This window comes from Choloepus didactylus, chromosome 9 (genome assembly GCF_015220235.1).
Source record: "Choloepus didactylus isolate mChoDid1 chromosome 9, mChoDid1.pri, whole genome shotgun sequence".
Lineage (NCBI taxonomy): Eukaryota > Metazoa > Chordata > Mammalia > Pilosa > Megalonychidae > Choloepus > Choloepus didactylus.
Window position 1 is genome coordinate 26,788,173 of NC_051315.1, and position 16,788 is coordinate 26,804,960.

The 16,788-nt window shown below is 37.4% G+C and overlaps 1 protein-coding gene and 1 long non-coding RNA gene across 2 annotated transcripts in view; one reads left to right on the plus strand and one right to left on the minus strand.

The window, feature by feature from the left end:
- LOC119544894 overlaps positions 1-16,788 on the plus strand; it is a 39,648-nt gene that overhangs the window by 18,961 nt on the left and 3,899 nt on the right. The window contains exon 2 of the long non-coding RNA XR_005218956.1: positions 14,011-14,091. This is a non-coding gene — a long non-coding RNA (uncharacterized LOC119544894). The remainder of the gene's footprint in view (positions 1-14,010; positions 14,092-16,788) is intronic.
- The window catches only part of NXPH2 (neurexophilin 2), a 122,650-nt gene continuing 107,323 nt past the window's right edge, over positions 1,462-16,788 (minus strand). The window contains exon 2 of the mRNA XM_037850454.1: positions 1,462-3,936. Within this exon, the coding sequence (XP_037706382.1) occupies positions 3,193-3,936 (744 nt within the window). The 3' untranslated portion in view covers positions 1,462-3,192. The remainder of the gene's footprint in view (positions 3,937-16,788) is intronic.

A 16,788-nucleotide genomic window follows, 5' to 3' on the forward strand; every position in this document is an offset into this window, starting at 1 on the left:
GCTCTTGTTTTTTAAATCTTTGATTTTTCCCTGTGTAAGACACTAAAATTTTCAACTTCTCCCAAATATAGAAAGAAAACATTTTAAGCAGATATCTCTGAAGACACCTGAAAAGTCCAACTTTCTGTTCACCTGAATATATAACTCTGAACCTGGCTGGTAATAAGGACATTTTCACTGATATACCAGGGAATTTTGGAGGGAGGGATTTTGAATAAAAACACTGAAGTCTACTTATTTACACAGGCCTTGGTGAATATACGCCACATTAATTATAGCAATAAACTTAAAAAAAAAGAGCATTGTGCATTAACGTTCTTGCCATCCCTGCTGCGAGTAATCTGTGTGATATTTACTTGCGGAAGCAGTGAGTAGATACGTGTGGAGAGAGATGAAAATTACTAAGTGACTGTTACCCCTATGTGTGTACAATTATGACAATTATTTTTGTTTTATCTTGAATATCTGCTTCAATTTACCTTTCTTATGTAATAGAAGACCTGGGGACTAGTGGTCAAGAGACCTGCCTTTAGGTTGGCTTCACCATCTACTACTGGGCATGCCATTTACTCCCCTGGGGCCTGGTCTACTTGTCTTTAAATTGGGTGGTGGGGGATTGAACTAAATGATAGTGTAGGTTTTGTACCCTTTGAAATATTACTCTTGTGTATATGTCTTGGGTGGATCACTTTTTAAAAACTTGGTTATCAGTCTGCCAGTTAGTTTAATTATAATGTTGAAAAGGGCCTGCACCTTTCACTTTTGAATAATTTGCAATTGAGTGCAAACTTAGCTTAGATGATCGTCCTTTACCTCAACCGCAGATTTGCAGAAATGTTTAAACACAATCTGATTTATATTGTGCCAAGTACTGACAGTTATATAGACTTTGAACTGAAATTATGACTTAGAGATATATGTGGCATATGTTCTACTCCAACTTAAAAATATGCCTATGGGTTTTTGTTTTTATTTTCATTCCATAAACACTGCTAAAAAAAATCAAAGAATTATGTAAACTAATTTACTGGTTGTCTTCCTTGTATGGACATACTGTTTATATCACTAAACTTCTGAACATCATATGGTTTTAAAACTCATTTCCTGTTGTAATAATAATAATGACAGTCATAGCCATTTACATTTATAGAGTTCTTACTGGACATGCAAACTAGGTGCCAAGTGCTTTTCTGAATTATCCCATTACTTGACTTCATAATCTCTGTAGCCAAGAGACTCTGTTTAGTATGCATGGAAGGAAAATCTAAATGCTCAATTGCTATTTATTTGATATATATCTATATATCTATATATAGATATATATATATACACACACACACACACACACATACAAATATAAATATATGTAAATAAACTCTTCTGAAGAAAAAGAAACAAAGAGAACAGACTCTTTAAAAAATAACCACCCTGAAGTTATGTGACAGATTTAGCAAATTCTTTTTATTTACATAGAAATGTGTACACATACTTCCTCTGTACACAGAAAATTCTTAAGTATATATACATATATGGTTCCCACATATGGTACAATAAATAGTATTTTAATGATGTTTCTAAATGAAAATATAAAGATGTCTCAAAATATTACTCACCAACCACAAAATTACAAAAGCACCTGATGAACTCAGAGCAAAAACTTCAAGCCTCACTACCACACACAAAACCTAGTACAATTTATGCAAAAGACAAAATTGAACACTGTGCAGATATCACCAGTAAAAGTAAAGTAAGGAAGACGTAAAATAGAGAACAGAGCTGTTGTCTTTTTGAACAGTGTGGTCAGAGCATTTTTCTTGACTAGGACTTCACTTTTTTCAGTCCTCAATTTAATGTTTTACCTTAGTTTGCTATTTTACAGATAAGAAGGGGGAGACAAGTTAATATCTATTGAAAAAAAAGGGAAACCATTCCATGAGTCTTCTGAGTTTAGAATCTGTTTTACAGCGCCTCTTTTCTGTCCTGTGACACAGGGTTCATCGCCTCAGATAAAATGACCAGGTCACTAGCAGTGAAGTAACATTAATTTAGAAGTAATCTCAGAAGCCTGGTAGAATCACATATCCTGGTTGCCAGTCATAATAATTAGTAATGCTTAAATATAACTCTTTATTTTCACATAGATTCTGATCCCTCAATCAAATAACTAAATGCAAAGAAAACTTCATCTGGGAGGCTAGAAATAATGAATCCATAGTCCCACAATTTCTTCCCATTCTAACCTAGGAAATAGTCTTTCCCTAGATTTTAGAATTGTTTTACATGTGAATATAAAATCACACTAACAAATGAAAAGAAGGAGGTTATAAGTTTTAGTGTATATACAGATAAAATCCTCGGATTTTTGGCAATCTCACAGCACTGAATTTGGCAATAGAGGCTCAAAACTTCATGATCTTCATTACCGTTGAACTGACTTACAATTTGGATTTGCTCTCCCAGTCCAAGGCAGCTATTCCATTATCATTGCTATTTATGTCAATTTTACTACTCAGGTGAAAAATCATAAAGATGGTGACCAACATAGGTCTAAGTGCTTAAATCGCGTTCCACTCAACTCTACCTCAGATAATAATGTATTCAGTTCCACTGTAGCACTGTAACTTCACACACGAGTTCTGAAACAAGTTTCACCCTTTTCATCTCTCATATCAGTAACGACACAGATATGGGAGAAAAGACAGCCATAAAAAAAGAATGCAATGTCAGAAACGCGATTCATCTATCAAATACAATCTTTCATTTACTTTACTGAATTTGCTATTTTTAAGGTAACCTTCCAAAACACATTTCAAAGGCAGGCTCATTTCAGGAGCAATGTTTATCACATGCATAATTTGGTTCCTTCTTGTCACATGTTGCTACCATTGATGCTTCTTTTAGAGAAACAAATGTATTTCTAGAACTTAGCCATCTTACATGAAGGAGATGGTTTCATAAACAGTTTGACTCTTTAGATATTAAGGTACTTTTGATTGAAACAAACACATTTCACATTTCTGTTTTTAAATTTGAAAACCTGACAGGGAATTAAAATTCATTGCCAGAAACAAAAGGGATCCTTTACCATGAAGAGCAGGTGGGTTGCTGGGCTTGGTTCTTGGTAGTTCTAATTAAATACATATATATATTTATATTTCTATACATCTCCTATTTCCATTCTTGTGGAAAGCTTCAGCCAGAAGATAAGTATGGAGTCTCACTATGGTAATTGTAGTCAGGACAGACCTTTTGCACAAGTTTATAATCAACACTGTAAAAGGCAATGTAAATGCAAATGACCTTGAAGGGCTTGGAGCACAGCCAAGAGACGTGGCTCTGCGTCTGCTCTTGGTAGCAGATCTTGGACGGGTCAAAGTTGCACAGGGCAGTCTTCTTCGCCCGATCTGTTTTTTCATACTCAATACGACAATTGAAAGATTTGGATTCCTTGGTCTCCAAGGTAGACTGGGGTGAAACTTCAAATTCCACCACTTTGGAGGGGGGTACCAAGCTCACGGAAACATTGCCCAGGCCTGTCGAATTATGTCGGAAGTAAACACTGAAGGTTCCATTTCCATGGTCAACAATTTTCCCTGTGATGAGGAGGTTGAGTTTGACAGTTTTAATATTGGAATGAAAGTCACCCCATCCAAACATTTTCTTAAATTTTCCTGTTTTTACTATAGGCCTCCGTTTAGTTCTTGCTAATGGTTCCTGAACCTCCGTGATGTTGGCCAACCAATCCCAAAAGTTCTCCATGCTGTCTGCATATGCCATTTGGCCGGGCTTTGGCACCGCAGACTGTTTAACAAACAGGCGCAAAGGATTGATGATCCTTGAGTGCACCACGTTTCCAACCAAAGTCCCCGGAGCATCTTTGTCTTCCCAATCCAGCCCTTCCGTGGCATGCACCACTTTTTCACTGTCACAAAATAGCTGTTTGAAAAGAAAAAAAGAGAAACAAACTTTAGATTAGGCTCTGAGTGCACACATACTGCTGTCAAAGCACAGGGGAAATTATTTCAATATTATTTAGATTCTTGCTAAATAGCATTTCACACAGACATCTGGGCTCAACAGTAGAACAAGAGCATTATCTCAAGCAATGTAGAACTGTGAATATAAAAATTAGATTATGAGATTAAGAAGAGAGCATTTACAATTCTAGTTTTCCAGATTGGAGAAGGGAGTTATTTTTGCCTCTCATTCATCAGAATCATTAAATACATGGGTTTTCTTTTCAGGTAAAAAAATGACTCTAGAATGATGCAGGGTTCTACCAAAGAGCTAGAAACCATCTGATTATAAGAAATTGATAAATCTCTTAAATATATTTATAAATATTAACAGTCTTATTGTACTCAAAGACTCATGTCACATACTTTCATTTATCTTGATATAATTCCATCTCGGACTCTGTAATGAAAAAGGCATGTGAATAATATTAAAAGATCTACAAAAAGTTGTAGTTGAAATATAATTGCAACTTCAGCTGCCTTTATATAAACAGTAGTTAGTGTTGAAAAGTCTATTTTGAGTCAATAGATTGTATATAATTTAACGCATTTTATTGCCACTAAATCATATTCTGAAAACTAGAATTCCTTTTTTCTGTTGTGTTTTTTCTGTTGTTTTGTTTTGTTTTGTTTTTTTTTAAGCAAAGAGTGCAGGTAACATAAACTAGAAGAGACAGTTGCAGTTTTTGCAGTTCTCCCAACAGATTTACTTTGTTCCTTCAGTTCCAGAAAGCAGCATGCACTCCCCCGACTTTTTGATGTGCCTGGCTCTTGTCCATCATCCATTTCCCACTTTTCACAGAGACTTAAGTACTAAGAAATATTTCTCCTTTAAAAGTTTTATTATTTTTATTTTTACAAACAGTTTCTAAGAAAGTGTTATGTGCATGTGTGTTAGGGATTCCAGAGTAGTTCGGTTTAAATCAGACACTGAAACTTAGCATTTTATTTACATTTGATTTTTTGGAATGTACAAGTCCACATGATTTCTAAAATTATTTAGTTACGTGAAAATTAGATTTTTTTGAGGGATGTGAAACTGTGGCCTGAAGTGAATATTTATGGGTGAGTTATGAATTCTGGAAAATAGAGGTTTCTACTGGAAACACAGATAGCCTCTTATTGCTAATGGCCCAAACCACTCTTATAATGATTCTCCGGAAAACTGACAGCATGATGAAAAGGATGAGGAAAGATGTAACGCTGTTTAAGGATGGTGTCTCCATCCCTTTCAAACTTTGCAAAGCACCTGGCAAAATGGGTCTCAGATCGTTAAAGTATTACCTTCAATCCAATTTTGAAAAATAAAAAACCTGGATTAAAAATACTGCACTCTTTACTATGTGGTAGGTTTTAATAACATGAGGTGATTTTTGTATGGTCATAAAAGTTGAGAAGTTTCAGTCCTAATAGAGCTTTGTGAAAAAGTGTTTTTACCTATACCAATCCAAGGTTACTTTAGAAAGGAAATCTAAGGTTCCTGTGTGTGCGCGTGTGTGTGTGTGTGTTTGGGGCGGGGGTGGGTTTGCCTAGTATACTTGCCCCTTTGATGAATTTCCTAAAGGCTTTTCGTCTTCATTTCTACTCTTCTCTGAATTCTTTTCTCGTCATTTAAATTTCTTTGGTTTGGTCGAAGGGCAAATTGCTAGGATGCACATTCTGATTGTTTGGAGGACCTAAATCCACAAGACCTCTTCTTAAAGGCTTACACATTCTGAGTTGACATTTCTTTTCCTCTCCTGCTGTTGAAGGGCTGGGGTATTCACTGGAGAAAGAGAAGTCATTATTCAGGATTTCTAGCTCAAAACATTTTGGGTGTTTCTGATACTATAAGTAGAGTTTTCTGATTTTGAACAGTCTTATGATGTGCACGTGCCTCATTCAAATCGACTGGTAATGGCCCATAGAGTTAAATACTCTGGCTCCAGCTATGACCTGAGTTTCCTGAGAATTGATGCAGCTTGGTCCTGAACAGAAATGTTCTCGCCTCTCCCCAGCAAGAGGGCCAGGGGCATATTCCAGTTAAGAGGCTCCTTGCTGATCAAGATCCAGTTTCTCTTCTCTGTGATTGTGATTCTTGTTCTCCAGAGCTTATTATTTATTTTGCACCTGTTTCCAGTATTTCAAGAGATTTGCCTTGCTTGATAATTGCTGACAGACATGCCTATCATTCGCTGAGAATCTCCTGGGTATAATAAGTGCTCCTTTACTTCCTGGTCTTACTCCCTGATTTGGTACAACTTCCGTATTTGTTTCCTCACTCTTGCCTTTTTTTCTTTCTCTTTTAAGCAAAGGCTTATCACTTATATCATTTTCCCCTGTGGACTTACATTTTTTTTTTTTTTTAAATCAATTCTCACCTTTATACACCATGCTACAGATAAATGCTTTCTTAGCAGCACCAAGATCCATTTTCTGTTCAAAAATGTCTTCTTTATCCACAAGTATGAAAATACTCTGCTGCCAGTAGCAACATGCTCTTTTTATTCCCCTTAAAATGTTTGTTTTAAGTTATACATTTTCCCATTTTTTTTTCCTGCCTGGATCTTTTCCTCAATGCAGCAATTTTGCCTGATTTTCTCCCCATTTTCCAGTTCCTGAAAACATACAAATATTGAGCCCATTATTCATTAAGCGACAAATAAGTTTTACGATCATGCAGAGTCTAACTTGACTGATATTGATGCATTTTAGAATATGCACTAGACCCTCCACTTTATGAGATCCTTCTTTTTTATCTCTAGGCACTGTTGTGATGGTTTTGAGATTACTCAATAATAACTACAGTAATAGTAACAATAATAATTAAAATTGGCCATTTACTGAGGCTTTAAAAAGTCTGAAGATTTTCTTTGAAGTAATTTATGTGGTAACATAACTTAACACAAGCATATATGACTCGCCCTAAGGCAAGTAAGTGCAAAAAATATCTAAATATATTAAACAGATAAATTGGAGGTGATCATTTGCTTTAACAAAGGCTCTTTCTTTAGAAAAGATTCTCCATACAAAAATTTTAAATGGAATTTGATTTCTAAAAAACTTATTCTAACAAACTATTCCTCAGGTCCAAACCTATTCAAGAAGCCCTTGATTTTAAGGTTAGTCTATAAAAAAAAGATGACATTTAGCTAATAGCACAGATCTATAATTTCTCTCTTCCAATGAAAACACCCACTGCAGCTCCTAGATAAAAGGCATATATATACCTATATTCGACTTTGCCCTAGATATTCACACTTTTAACTTGCTATGACAACAAAATTAACCAAGCTGAGAAAAGCTGTGCAAAACTTCACCTGTTTATTACTCTTAAATACACGAAAAGTTGACGGTGATTTCCAAATCTAAACCAAATCTCAAAAAGCTATTAAGGGGCCCAGGGCCGCGTCGCCCTGGCTCGGAGGCGGGTATGCGGGTAACGTATCCCCAGGTTCCAGGGACTAAGATGTGGATGTGGGCGTGGGGGGAGAGGCATTCTGCCTACCACAAAAGTGTCCTGAGGTGGACCCAAAATCCCGCATAACAAGGCCCTGGCCATGCCCAGCCTCAGAGCTCAGCCCACGGAAGCAGACATGGAGCTGACAGGACTGGGGCCCTGCCCTGGATCCCCTGCTTCCCAGGCCTGTGTGAGTGACGTGCCTGCTGCCGCCTACCCTGGATCTGCATTCCTTGGTTCCCTCTGCTGCCACGATGCTGTGCCAGGAGCCATCCACCCTCACCGTCAGCATCCAGCTCCTGATATTCAAGGAAATCTTGTCAAAACCCTGGCCGAACACAAGCTAAGCCTTCCACAATCAAGCAAACAGCAAACCCTGTGGAAAGTGAAGAATCTCATTTTCCGAGTCACCCTGTTATATTTCAATGAGATTATAACAGAAATTCACAAAACGTACAAAGGATTAGGAAAGTATGGCCCAATTAAAGGAAAAAATCAAAATTGTCCCTGAGGAAGCCCAGACATTGGACTTACTAGGAAAAGACTATAAATCAACTGTTTTAAATGTGTTCAAAGAGCTAAAGGAAATCATGGACAAAGGACTAAAGGAAACTAGGGAAATGATGCTTGAACAAAATGAGAAAATCAATAAAGGGATATAAATTGTTAAAAGGAAACAAATAGAAATTCTTGACTTGAAAAATACAATATCTGAAGCAAAAAGTTCATTAGAAGAATTGAACAGCAGATGCAAGTGGACAGAAGAAAGAATCAGCAAACTTGATAGGACAATTGAAATTATCCAGGCTAGAGGAATAGAAGGAAAAAAGAATGAAAAGTGAAGAGAGCCTAAGGGACTGATGGGACACCATCAAGCATGCCAACATACACATTGTGGGAGTCCCAAAAGGAGAAGAGGCAGGGGGGATGGGAGATTGGAGAAGAATATTTGAAGAAACAATGGCTGAAAACTCCATAAATCTACACATCCAAGCAGCTCAATGAACTCAAAACTGCACAAACTGAAAGAGATCTAAACTGAGATACATTATACTCAAATTGTTGAAAGACAAAAGAGAGACTCCTGAAAGCACCAAGCAAGAGGTGACTAATCATGCATAAGAGATCCTCAATAAAACCAATAGCCGATTTCTCATTAGAAACCATGGAGCCCAGAAGGCAGTGGGATGACATATTAAAGTGATAAAAAAAAACTGCCAGTAAGGTAACCATTAAAAAATTAACAAATATACACACAAAAGGAAAGAAGGGAATTAAAATGGCCCACTGCAAATAACAACTAAATATTAAAAAGTAGCTATGGAGTAATTAAGAAACAAACATATAAGACATACAGAAAACAAATAGCTAAATGGCAGAAGTAAATCCTTCCTTATCAGTAATTATTTTAAACAAAAGGGGAGATTAGCAGAATGTATATTTTATTTTATTTTTTTTGGATTTTGTTTTTTTAAAATTCATTTTTATTGAGCTATATTCACATACCATGCAGTCATACAAAGTGTGCATTGAGTTGTTCATAGTACCATTATATAGTTGTGCATTCATCACCAAAATTAATTTTTGAATATTTTCATTACCACACACAAAAATAATAAGAATAAAAATTAAAGTGAAAAGGAACAATTAAAAAAGAAAAAAAAAAAAAAAAAAAAAAAGCTATTAAGGGATAATGATACATCGGTAGAAGATTATAATTAATAGGCTAAATACACTCTTAGGTGTCTTAAAAAGCTGACGATTGCACCTCCTCTCCCAATTCCCACCCCCACCCCCCCAACCCCTTTGGTGTACTCTGTGCAGCCCTCTCCATGTCACATTTTCTTACAATGAGTCACTACTGAGAAGCAGCCTCTGACTGCTGAGAAGGCGCCCCTTCCTATACTGAGGTTGTATAGGGACCTCTGAAGACTTGACCAGGAGTGACTAGGGGCTGGTTGGGCCACTCCCAGTGCCCCACTCATCCACACAGTCCAGTATGGGAGCAGAGTGACAGGTGGAAGGGCACAGAGTTTGGTACTTGATGGCCTTGTCACCGCTGGTTGCTTAGGTGTGTAACCCCAGCCTCAGCATCTCATCCATATCTCCATTGCTGGTTGGTTGTTAGGACTAAAGAAAAGAATGAATAGAAATCACTGAGCTCAAACCCTGGTAAAAGGCATTCAATGACGGATGGCTCTTCCATTGCCCAATAGATAGTCCTATGCCTTCTACTCAAGAAGAGTCCCCCAAAGGCTATAAGAACTTTCACGCCTCCAAGAAACTGATTAATGGTTAATCAAGCAACTTGTTCAGTGCCATGTGGTAAATTAATGACCAAGTAGAAATCATCCTTCTCAAATCCAGAACATCAGTCAGATGTTTCTGGGTGTTTCCAGTTTCACGGGCATCTGAATCATGTTCAGATCACAGGCAGAGTCAAGCTCTCTTTGCAACAAAATGTGTTTGTGGATCGCTGATTCTAACCTCCCAAATGACATTCACACTTGAATGTGAGTCAGCAAAGGGAGCCAAAGGTACAACGTTCTGACAGGTGCCCTCATTCCTGAACAGACAATTCTGTGAAACAACATGCTGGGAGAAGGCTGTAGGTGGTTCTGAACCTGTTGGCAAACCAGCCTGTCCAACACAGGATTGTTAGATGTTATCTACAAAACACAGCACTGTGTGCCCCCGGTTACTTTTGTACTTGCTGGGGCTCCTCATGCTAATTTCAGTATCACTGCAATTGTTTGTCCCATCATATCACAATAATAATGCAAGAATGGAGGAGCTCAGAAGATTAATGAAAGCTTAAATGTTCATCAGTTAAATGAATCAGGCAGAAGGAAGGGAGTTGAGGAATAAAACTATTTCATTTTAATTCTTTTGTTTTGAGGGAAAAAAATATGACAGGTTCAAATCATTCATCATAACAAGCTGCAGTTGAATTTCACTGATAATTAAATGCATTTCTCCCAAAAGGCAGAGAAGCTGCAGCGAATTTTATAGTAGCAGATGTGAGAACTGTCATGAATTATGGAAATAATTTATAAACTAAAAAACATCTTCCTCTGCAAACATTCTATGAGAAGATCCTTTTTCCAAATGTATCTCATGTATTTTTTAATAAACATTTTATTTTAGAATGATTTTAGTTACAGAAAAATTGCAAAGATAGTTCCAAGAGTTCCCATATAGTCCATATGGAATTTCCTCTATTGTTAACAGCTTACATTATAGTATGGGTGTCACAACTTATGAACGAATACTGATACATTATTATCATTATACCAGTGAAAACCTGCACCAGACAATGTTAAACAGGCAAGGATGACTTTATTTACAGCCACCATGGTGAAGGTGGGGGGAGAGTAGAAGTCCACCCTGAGGAAGGTAGAAGGGTGGTTGAGTTTTGTAGTCAGGGAAAGGGCAGTGGGAAAGTACCAGTAGGCCACTTGGGGTCAGAGGGGAGGAGGAGGTTGGGGACAAGGATGATAAACACGGAATAGCTCATATCTGAAGTCCTCTTTTTTGTTTCCCTGCAATCCGAGTTGTTTGTCTCTGTAGTTCCACAGCTGCAAGATTAGTTTCAAGGTCGTCAGGATGGGGAAGGGGGTGGGTAAGGAAAGGGTGAGGTGCAAGGCCAGCAGCTTGGTCCAGACAAATTAAAAATAATCTTGGTCAGTTAACTAAAACCCATACTTCATTCATCCTTCCTGTTGTCCCCTAATGTCTTTCACCTGTTCCAGGATCCCATCCAGTCTCCCATGTTCCATTTAGTCATCATGGGCTCCTCTTGGCTGCTTTTCTCAGACTTTCTTTGTTTTTGATGACCTTGAACGTTTTGAGGAGTACTGGTAGGTATTTAGAATCCCCCTCAATTTGGTTTTGTCTGATGTTTTTCTCATGAATAGCCTGAGGTTACGGGTTTCTGAGAGGAAGAAAACAGAAGCCAGGTGCCATTTTCATCCCAGTATATCGAGGGTGCATAACTCAATGTCACTGTTGACGTTAACCTTGATGACCTGGGTCTTCTTAAAAATCCCTTTTTAAAGTTTTGCTTTTAGGATTTAGAAGACTCGTAGACTTGTGTTATCATATATAAGCTTAATTTACATTTAATTCAGTGGCACTTGGCTTAAGATTGATTTTTTTAAATGTCAGGAACCCTCAAGCATTCAATTTGTAACACTGCGCAATATCACTGGATTATCTCATATAACCCCAGAGTTGTTTAAGCAACCATGGATTGCTTCTAAATGATTCTGGCAATAGCACATGCTGTAAATGTGTTTGTCATCATCATTATTGTTGCTATTTTATTTTTATTTAATGGTCATTCTTTAAAGATTGGACTCATTTTTATAACTGATAGCTCAATAAGGAAGAGCTTATTCTACTAATATCTTAAGTAGAATTGGAACTAATTTCTGCCCCTTTCTCAGTTTAGGAGCCAGTCCATTTTATTTGATCGTGTATCTCTAATGAGTCAGTATCAACCTGTTTACCAAAGGGAGTGGAGCTAATGAAAGATGCTCTCACAAAGGACAGTTCTTTGTACTTGCAGTACTGGGTGGTGCAGGGCCATGACTGCTAAGTTTCCTTTGGGTGCTGGGACAGACGGACCTTTGCCATGATTATGATGCATGCCTTTTCCATATAGGCACCGTTGTGATAGCTTTGCTTCTTCCCCATAGCCAGGTATTTGGCTGGGTCCTGAAGTGAGGGAGTAAGGAGATTTCTATATACTCAGTGAATAATGAAAATGAAGTGATGGGCACTAAAACATTTACACCTGATGTTTCCGGGGTTCAAATTCCATTCACTATACATCATGCCATTATCAGTCCAGGTAGCTCTTTCCTACAGTAATCCTACAGGTATTAACTTTCTTGCTTTAAAGACACCAAGGGAAGAGATTTCCCCACCAGCCTTCCTGTCGCAGGCCAGTGTTTAACAGTTCTCATCGACATGTTTATTTAACACACATTGACTCTTCACTTACAGGGAACCAAGGGAATAGGAGCGTCTTGGATTTTCTAGGTAATTGAAGCTTAGCCCTTTAAGCCCACTGCCTCTAAATATAGGTCTCTTGACTTAGCAAGAAGAGATCAGATGATATTAACAAACTCTGTTTAGGAAAGTTGGAAGTCTGAAACAGCTCAGAAATATTTCCACAAAAATATTATTCTATTTTTGGCAAGATTAAGTTTATTGCTTCGCTGATGTTTGCCTATACTGCAATCATCTGAATGGTACTGTTCTCCCACATTCGACTTGCAAATATTGGACTGGAGAAAAAGTGGAGTGTCCCAATCAAATCTGTGTATTGAGGAAAAGAATCTATCATGACATTCTGCAGCAGCTGAACTTACCCAATCAGAAAAATCGGGTCGAGAATGAAGGAATGAATGAAAGAAGCAGGAGCAATGAACTCAATCAGGACAGGTGAAACGAAAGCAGGAAAGAGTGTGAGATGGGAACAGCGTGCTGTGATTTACTGGAAGGACTTAGGGTCAGGAAAATTGGAATGGAAATCTGGCGCTGTCACTTATGGTCCTGTCACCCTGTGTGAGCCACATCTCTTCTCCCAGCCCGGTTTTCTCAACAGTAAATGGTAAAAATAAAAGGCCAGAGCTGCACTTCAAAGAGATGAAGGAGGCTGCGAGGTGGAGGGTGAATTAGAGGGAGGTGGGTCTAGAGGCTGGAACACTCAAAAGGAAGTAAACGTTGTCTAGAGAAGTGAGGAGATCCCACACTGTGGCCATTCATCCATGCATTCATGCTTTAATCACTTATTCAACACATTTATTAAATGCCTTCCAGGTACTCATTTTTATGCTCTATGAACTGGGAGCACATTGCTGAACAGGACACATTAGGTTCCTGACTCATGCAATTTGCAGAAGGGCAAGGAAAAAGAAACATTAAATAAATAATAATAATTTACGTATTTACAACTGCCATGAGGGCCTGGAAGGAAACATATATATCAGTATATATATATCAGTATATGTATAGATCAGTATAATGGGGTGGGGGTGGGGCTAATCATAAACAAGAGAGCCAGGTAAGCAACAGGACAGGGAGTGAACTGAATAGAGTAATTAATAACTTTATTCTGATGAGAGAAATGAAATCCAAGATATACTGATTGAGAGTTGATAACTAATAAACCAGCACCACGAAACAAATCGATCTTGCTATTTTTATTCCTTTATCTCTTGTTGCAAATTGTGTATTGATTTGTTTACAATTACTAATGAGAGTGTGATAATACAAGACAACAGTCATATTTTTTCTAGCTTTGAAAGGCTAATTCGGTAACTTCTGTGCCACATGTCCACTTCTCTCACTAGCATAAATAGGCTCCAGTGTTCAGCTGGTGTGAAATTCCTGAGATGCAGGTAGGGTGCTCACTCTTAAATCTCCTAAGAGCTGTAGGAGGTTTACAATATAGATTCTTGGTAATGCTACTTAACAATGAACTAAATATGCTCTAGATAAACAAGAATATTCTGATATAACACAGGGTTGTCTTTATGTTTACAGGTGTGCTAAAATATACTGAGACAACAAATCCAGCTAATGTCTGTAATTTTCACAAGGACTGATGAATGTTCTAAAGGAAAGGTAAAACAATATACCCAATTTTTTTTATCCTAATATTAAACAGGCATCTTTAACTGAAGAGGATGTTTTCAGTTTTCTGTGTTTACTTTGCATATAAAATATTTACAACCTATACTGCTGGCTTATTGTGAAACATTTGCTGTGACATATATAATGCACAATGCATAGATTATTACCTGCCATTCAGACGCAAGGTTATAAACCCTTAACTATTTGATAATACACCAAAAATATTTAGTTCTCTATCCACCAAAGGAAGCAAATCATGACTTCCCAGAATCAGGCAGAACGAACCGACCGCTTCAAACTTGCGGATTTCTAAGAGGCTGGGAGAGCTGGCTTTTCCTCAGCAATAGGACTGGCATATGCTACAAGAAATAAATTGCTACAGATCTGTACAAATATTTTTTAAAGACAGCCAGCTTACCCCTCTTTTTGCCCCTCCGGATATGCTGGAAGCATTTATTAATGTTTTTTCAGAGTGACAACCATTGCTACGTGCCAGTTCGGAAGAATAACTGGTTTACTTTATGGGTTTGTTTATAATGTTGTTAATGCTGGAATCTATGGAGATGGCCATTAATTATTTCACTGGAGGAATTAGTTTAAGACAAGAATCCCCAAAATGACCCGTGTTATACAATCTAGAGATGGCTTGCAGATCCCTTTATAGTTGGAGCATTAGAAAACCAACAACAAAAGATGTTGTAAAGCCTTGTTTTTGTTGCTTATGTATGGCTTACATAATTGTAATGCTTACATAATTCTGTCCTATATGCCGCAGTTAAAACTAAAACAACTTGCTCAGCAGAAAAAAAAAACACACAAAACAAAACCTGTCATGATTGAACTCAACAGCCCATTAAATTTTGTGCTTGTAAATGAATCTTGGAAAGCATTTCCTCTGGGTAGAAATTTTACAGATTATCGTCCCTGCTGATGAAATAGGAACATGTATCTGGTGGACAACACACAATGCTGTCAATGATTAGTAGGATAGCTTCCCGTAAAGTCGTATTTCTGGTGCTCCATTACGGAACTGTCACAGCAGGTGAAAAGAAGAAAAGGGAATGAAGGATGACAGAATCAAATAGATATCAACATATTAATTGTACCTATTAATATTTTGTGGCATAATGTGGCATTGTTTCAAAATTCATTTTGCAAGTTGAAAAACAGATGACTGTTTGGGAAAAGAGAGCTAAACAGTGGATAGAAATCTTTTCTGCTGAGATTGGCAAATTTATTTTACTTTCCAGATATCTTTTAATAGTTACCCTTTACATTTTTCTAAATTGATACAGGAACTAACAGGAAACATAAATGTGAAGACAGAAATCTTAGCAGTAAATGCCAAAAAGCTAGATTGCAGCAGTTGGCAGAAGTTCTATTGCTAAGGTTAAATATGGCAATTCTTATTTTATCTTGATGCTGGTAATCTGGAAAATCAGTGACAGAAGCCTCTGCATAAAAGCAGTAACACTCTCTCTCACACACACATACACACACACTCATGCTCACTCAAACATAGAAATGTCATGTCTAAACACACATGTGTGTGCAATACCCTATTTATCTGTAAACATTTAAGAGCAATGGTGTGAGAGAAAATTTAGATTTTGTGTTGTATGAGAAAGCTGAATTAAAAGGGCTCTTTAATTATGAACAAGCTGGGAGCAAATGTTCAAGAAGCCTTGGGGAAAGGTCCTGCTAGATGTTACATGGCCCACGTTCCCCAAGTGAATCACAGTGAGAATGCAGTCACATTTAACTCAAGTTTTGCAAAGTCAAACAGGCTATTCTTGTGACACAGTCTTAATGGAAACAGTTCTTTTGTTGTTGAGAAATAAATGACTCAGGGTAAGTGGCACCATCTACGTTCACCCATGTGTCCTGACAAATCGCGACAAAGTTGTGAATAAAAGGGAAGAGCATCATATGATAAGAACATATAAATACCTGTAAAATATAACAGCTTGGGAGAGACAACATGAATCTGTGTCTTGACCTCAAAAGTTAGCAGCTAAAATGGAAAGTTGCAACAAAGGGGAAGAGCAGTTACATGAGAAGCGGAAGTGCCAGATTATTCTATTTCCATGTCAGTTTGGTAGGGTTTTAATGAGGACAACACATGTGGGCACAGGGAAATGCAGTGGGAGGAGATATGAGAAGAAGTGTACGTGTGTGCGGCTTTGTATTTTACCATCAAACCCACTTGACATTTCAATATTGTGGTACTGTTAATTTGGCAGTTAGTATATGCTGTCTTTTAATTTTAATAATTAATTCTGTTCATGTGTGAATAACTTATTTTGATGACTCAATTATGCCTCTTGCTTTCCTCCGTCTTCCACAGACCTAATATAGGAAATATCTGTGGTGACTTAATAACAGATTCAGATTTAGGGTGAAGTATCTCACCATGGAGCTCCCAGAATAACCACTGAATTTATAGATCACCATACCTGTCACGTTGCTGTTTATTATTATTATTTTTCACGTGACTCTCTATCTTGAACTCCTTGAGGACAGCTACTATATCTTACTCATTTTATCTCTCCAGCAGTTATCACAGTGCCTGATGCATAATAAATGCCCAATAAAATCTGAATAAATAAATATGACTCGCAGTGTGTAATGTCCTGGACCTTTTACAAATTTTTATTTCCCTAGACTTAGACTACTTGGGAGATGTTT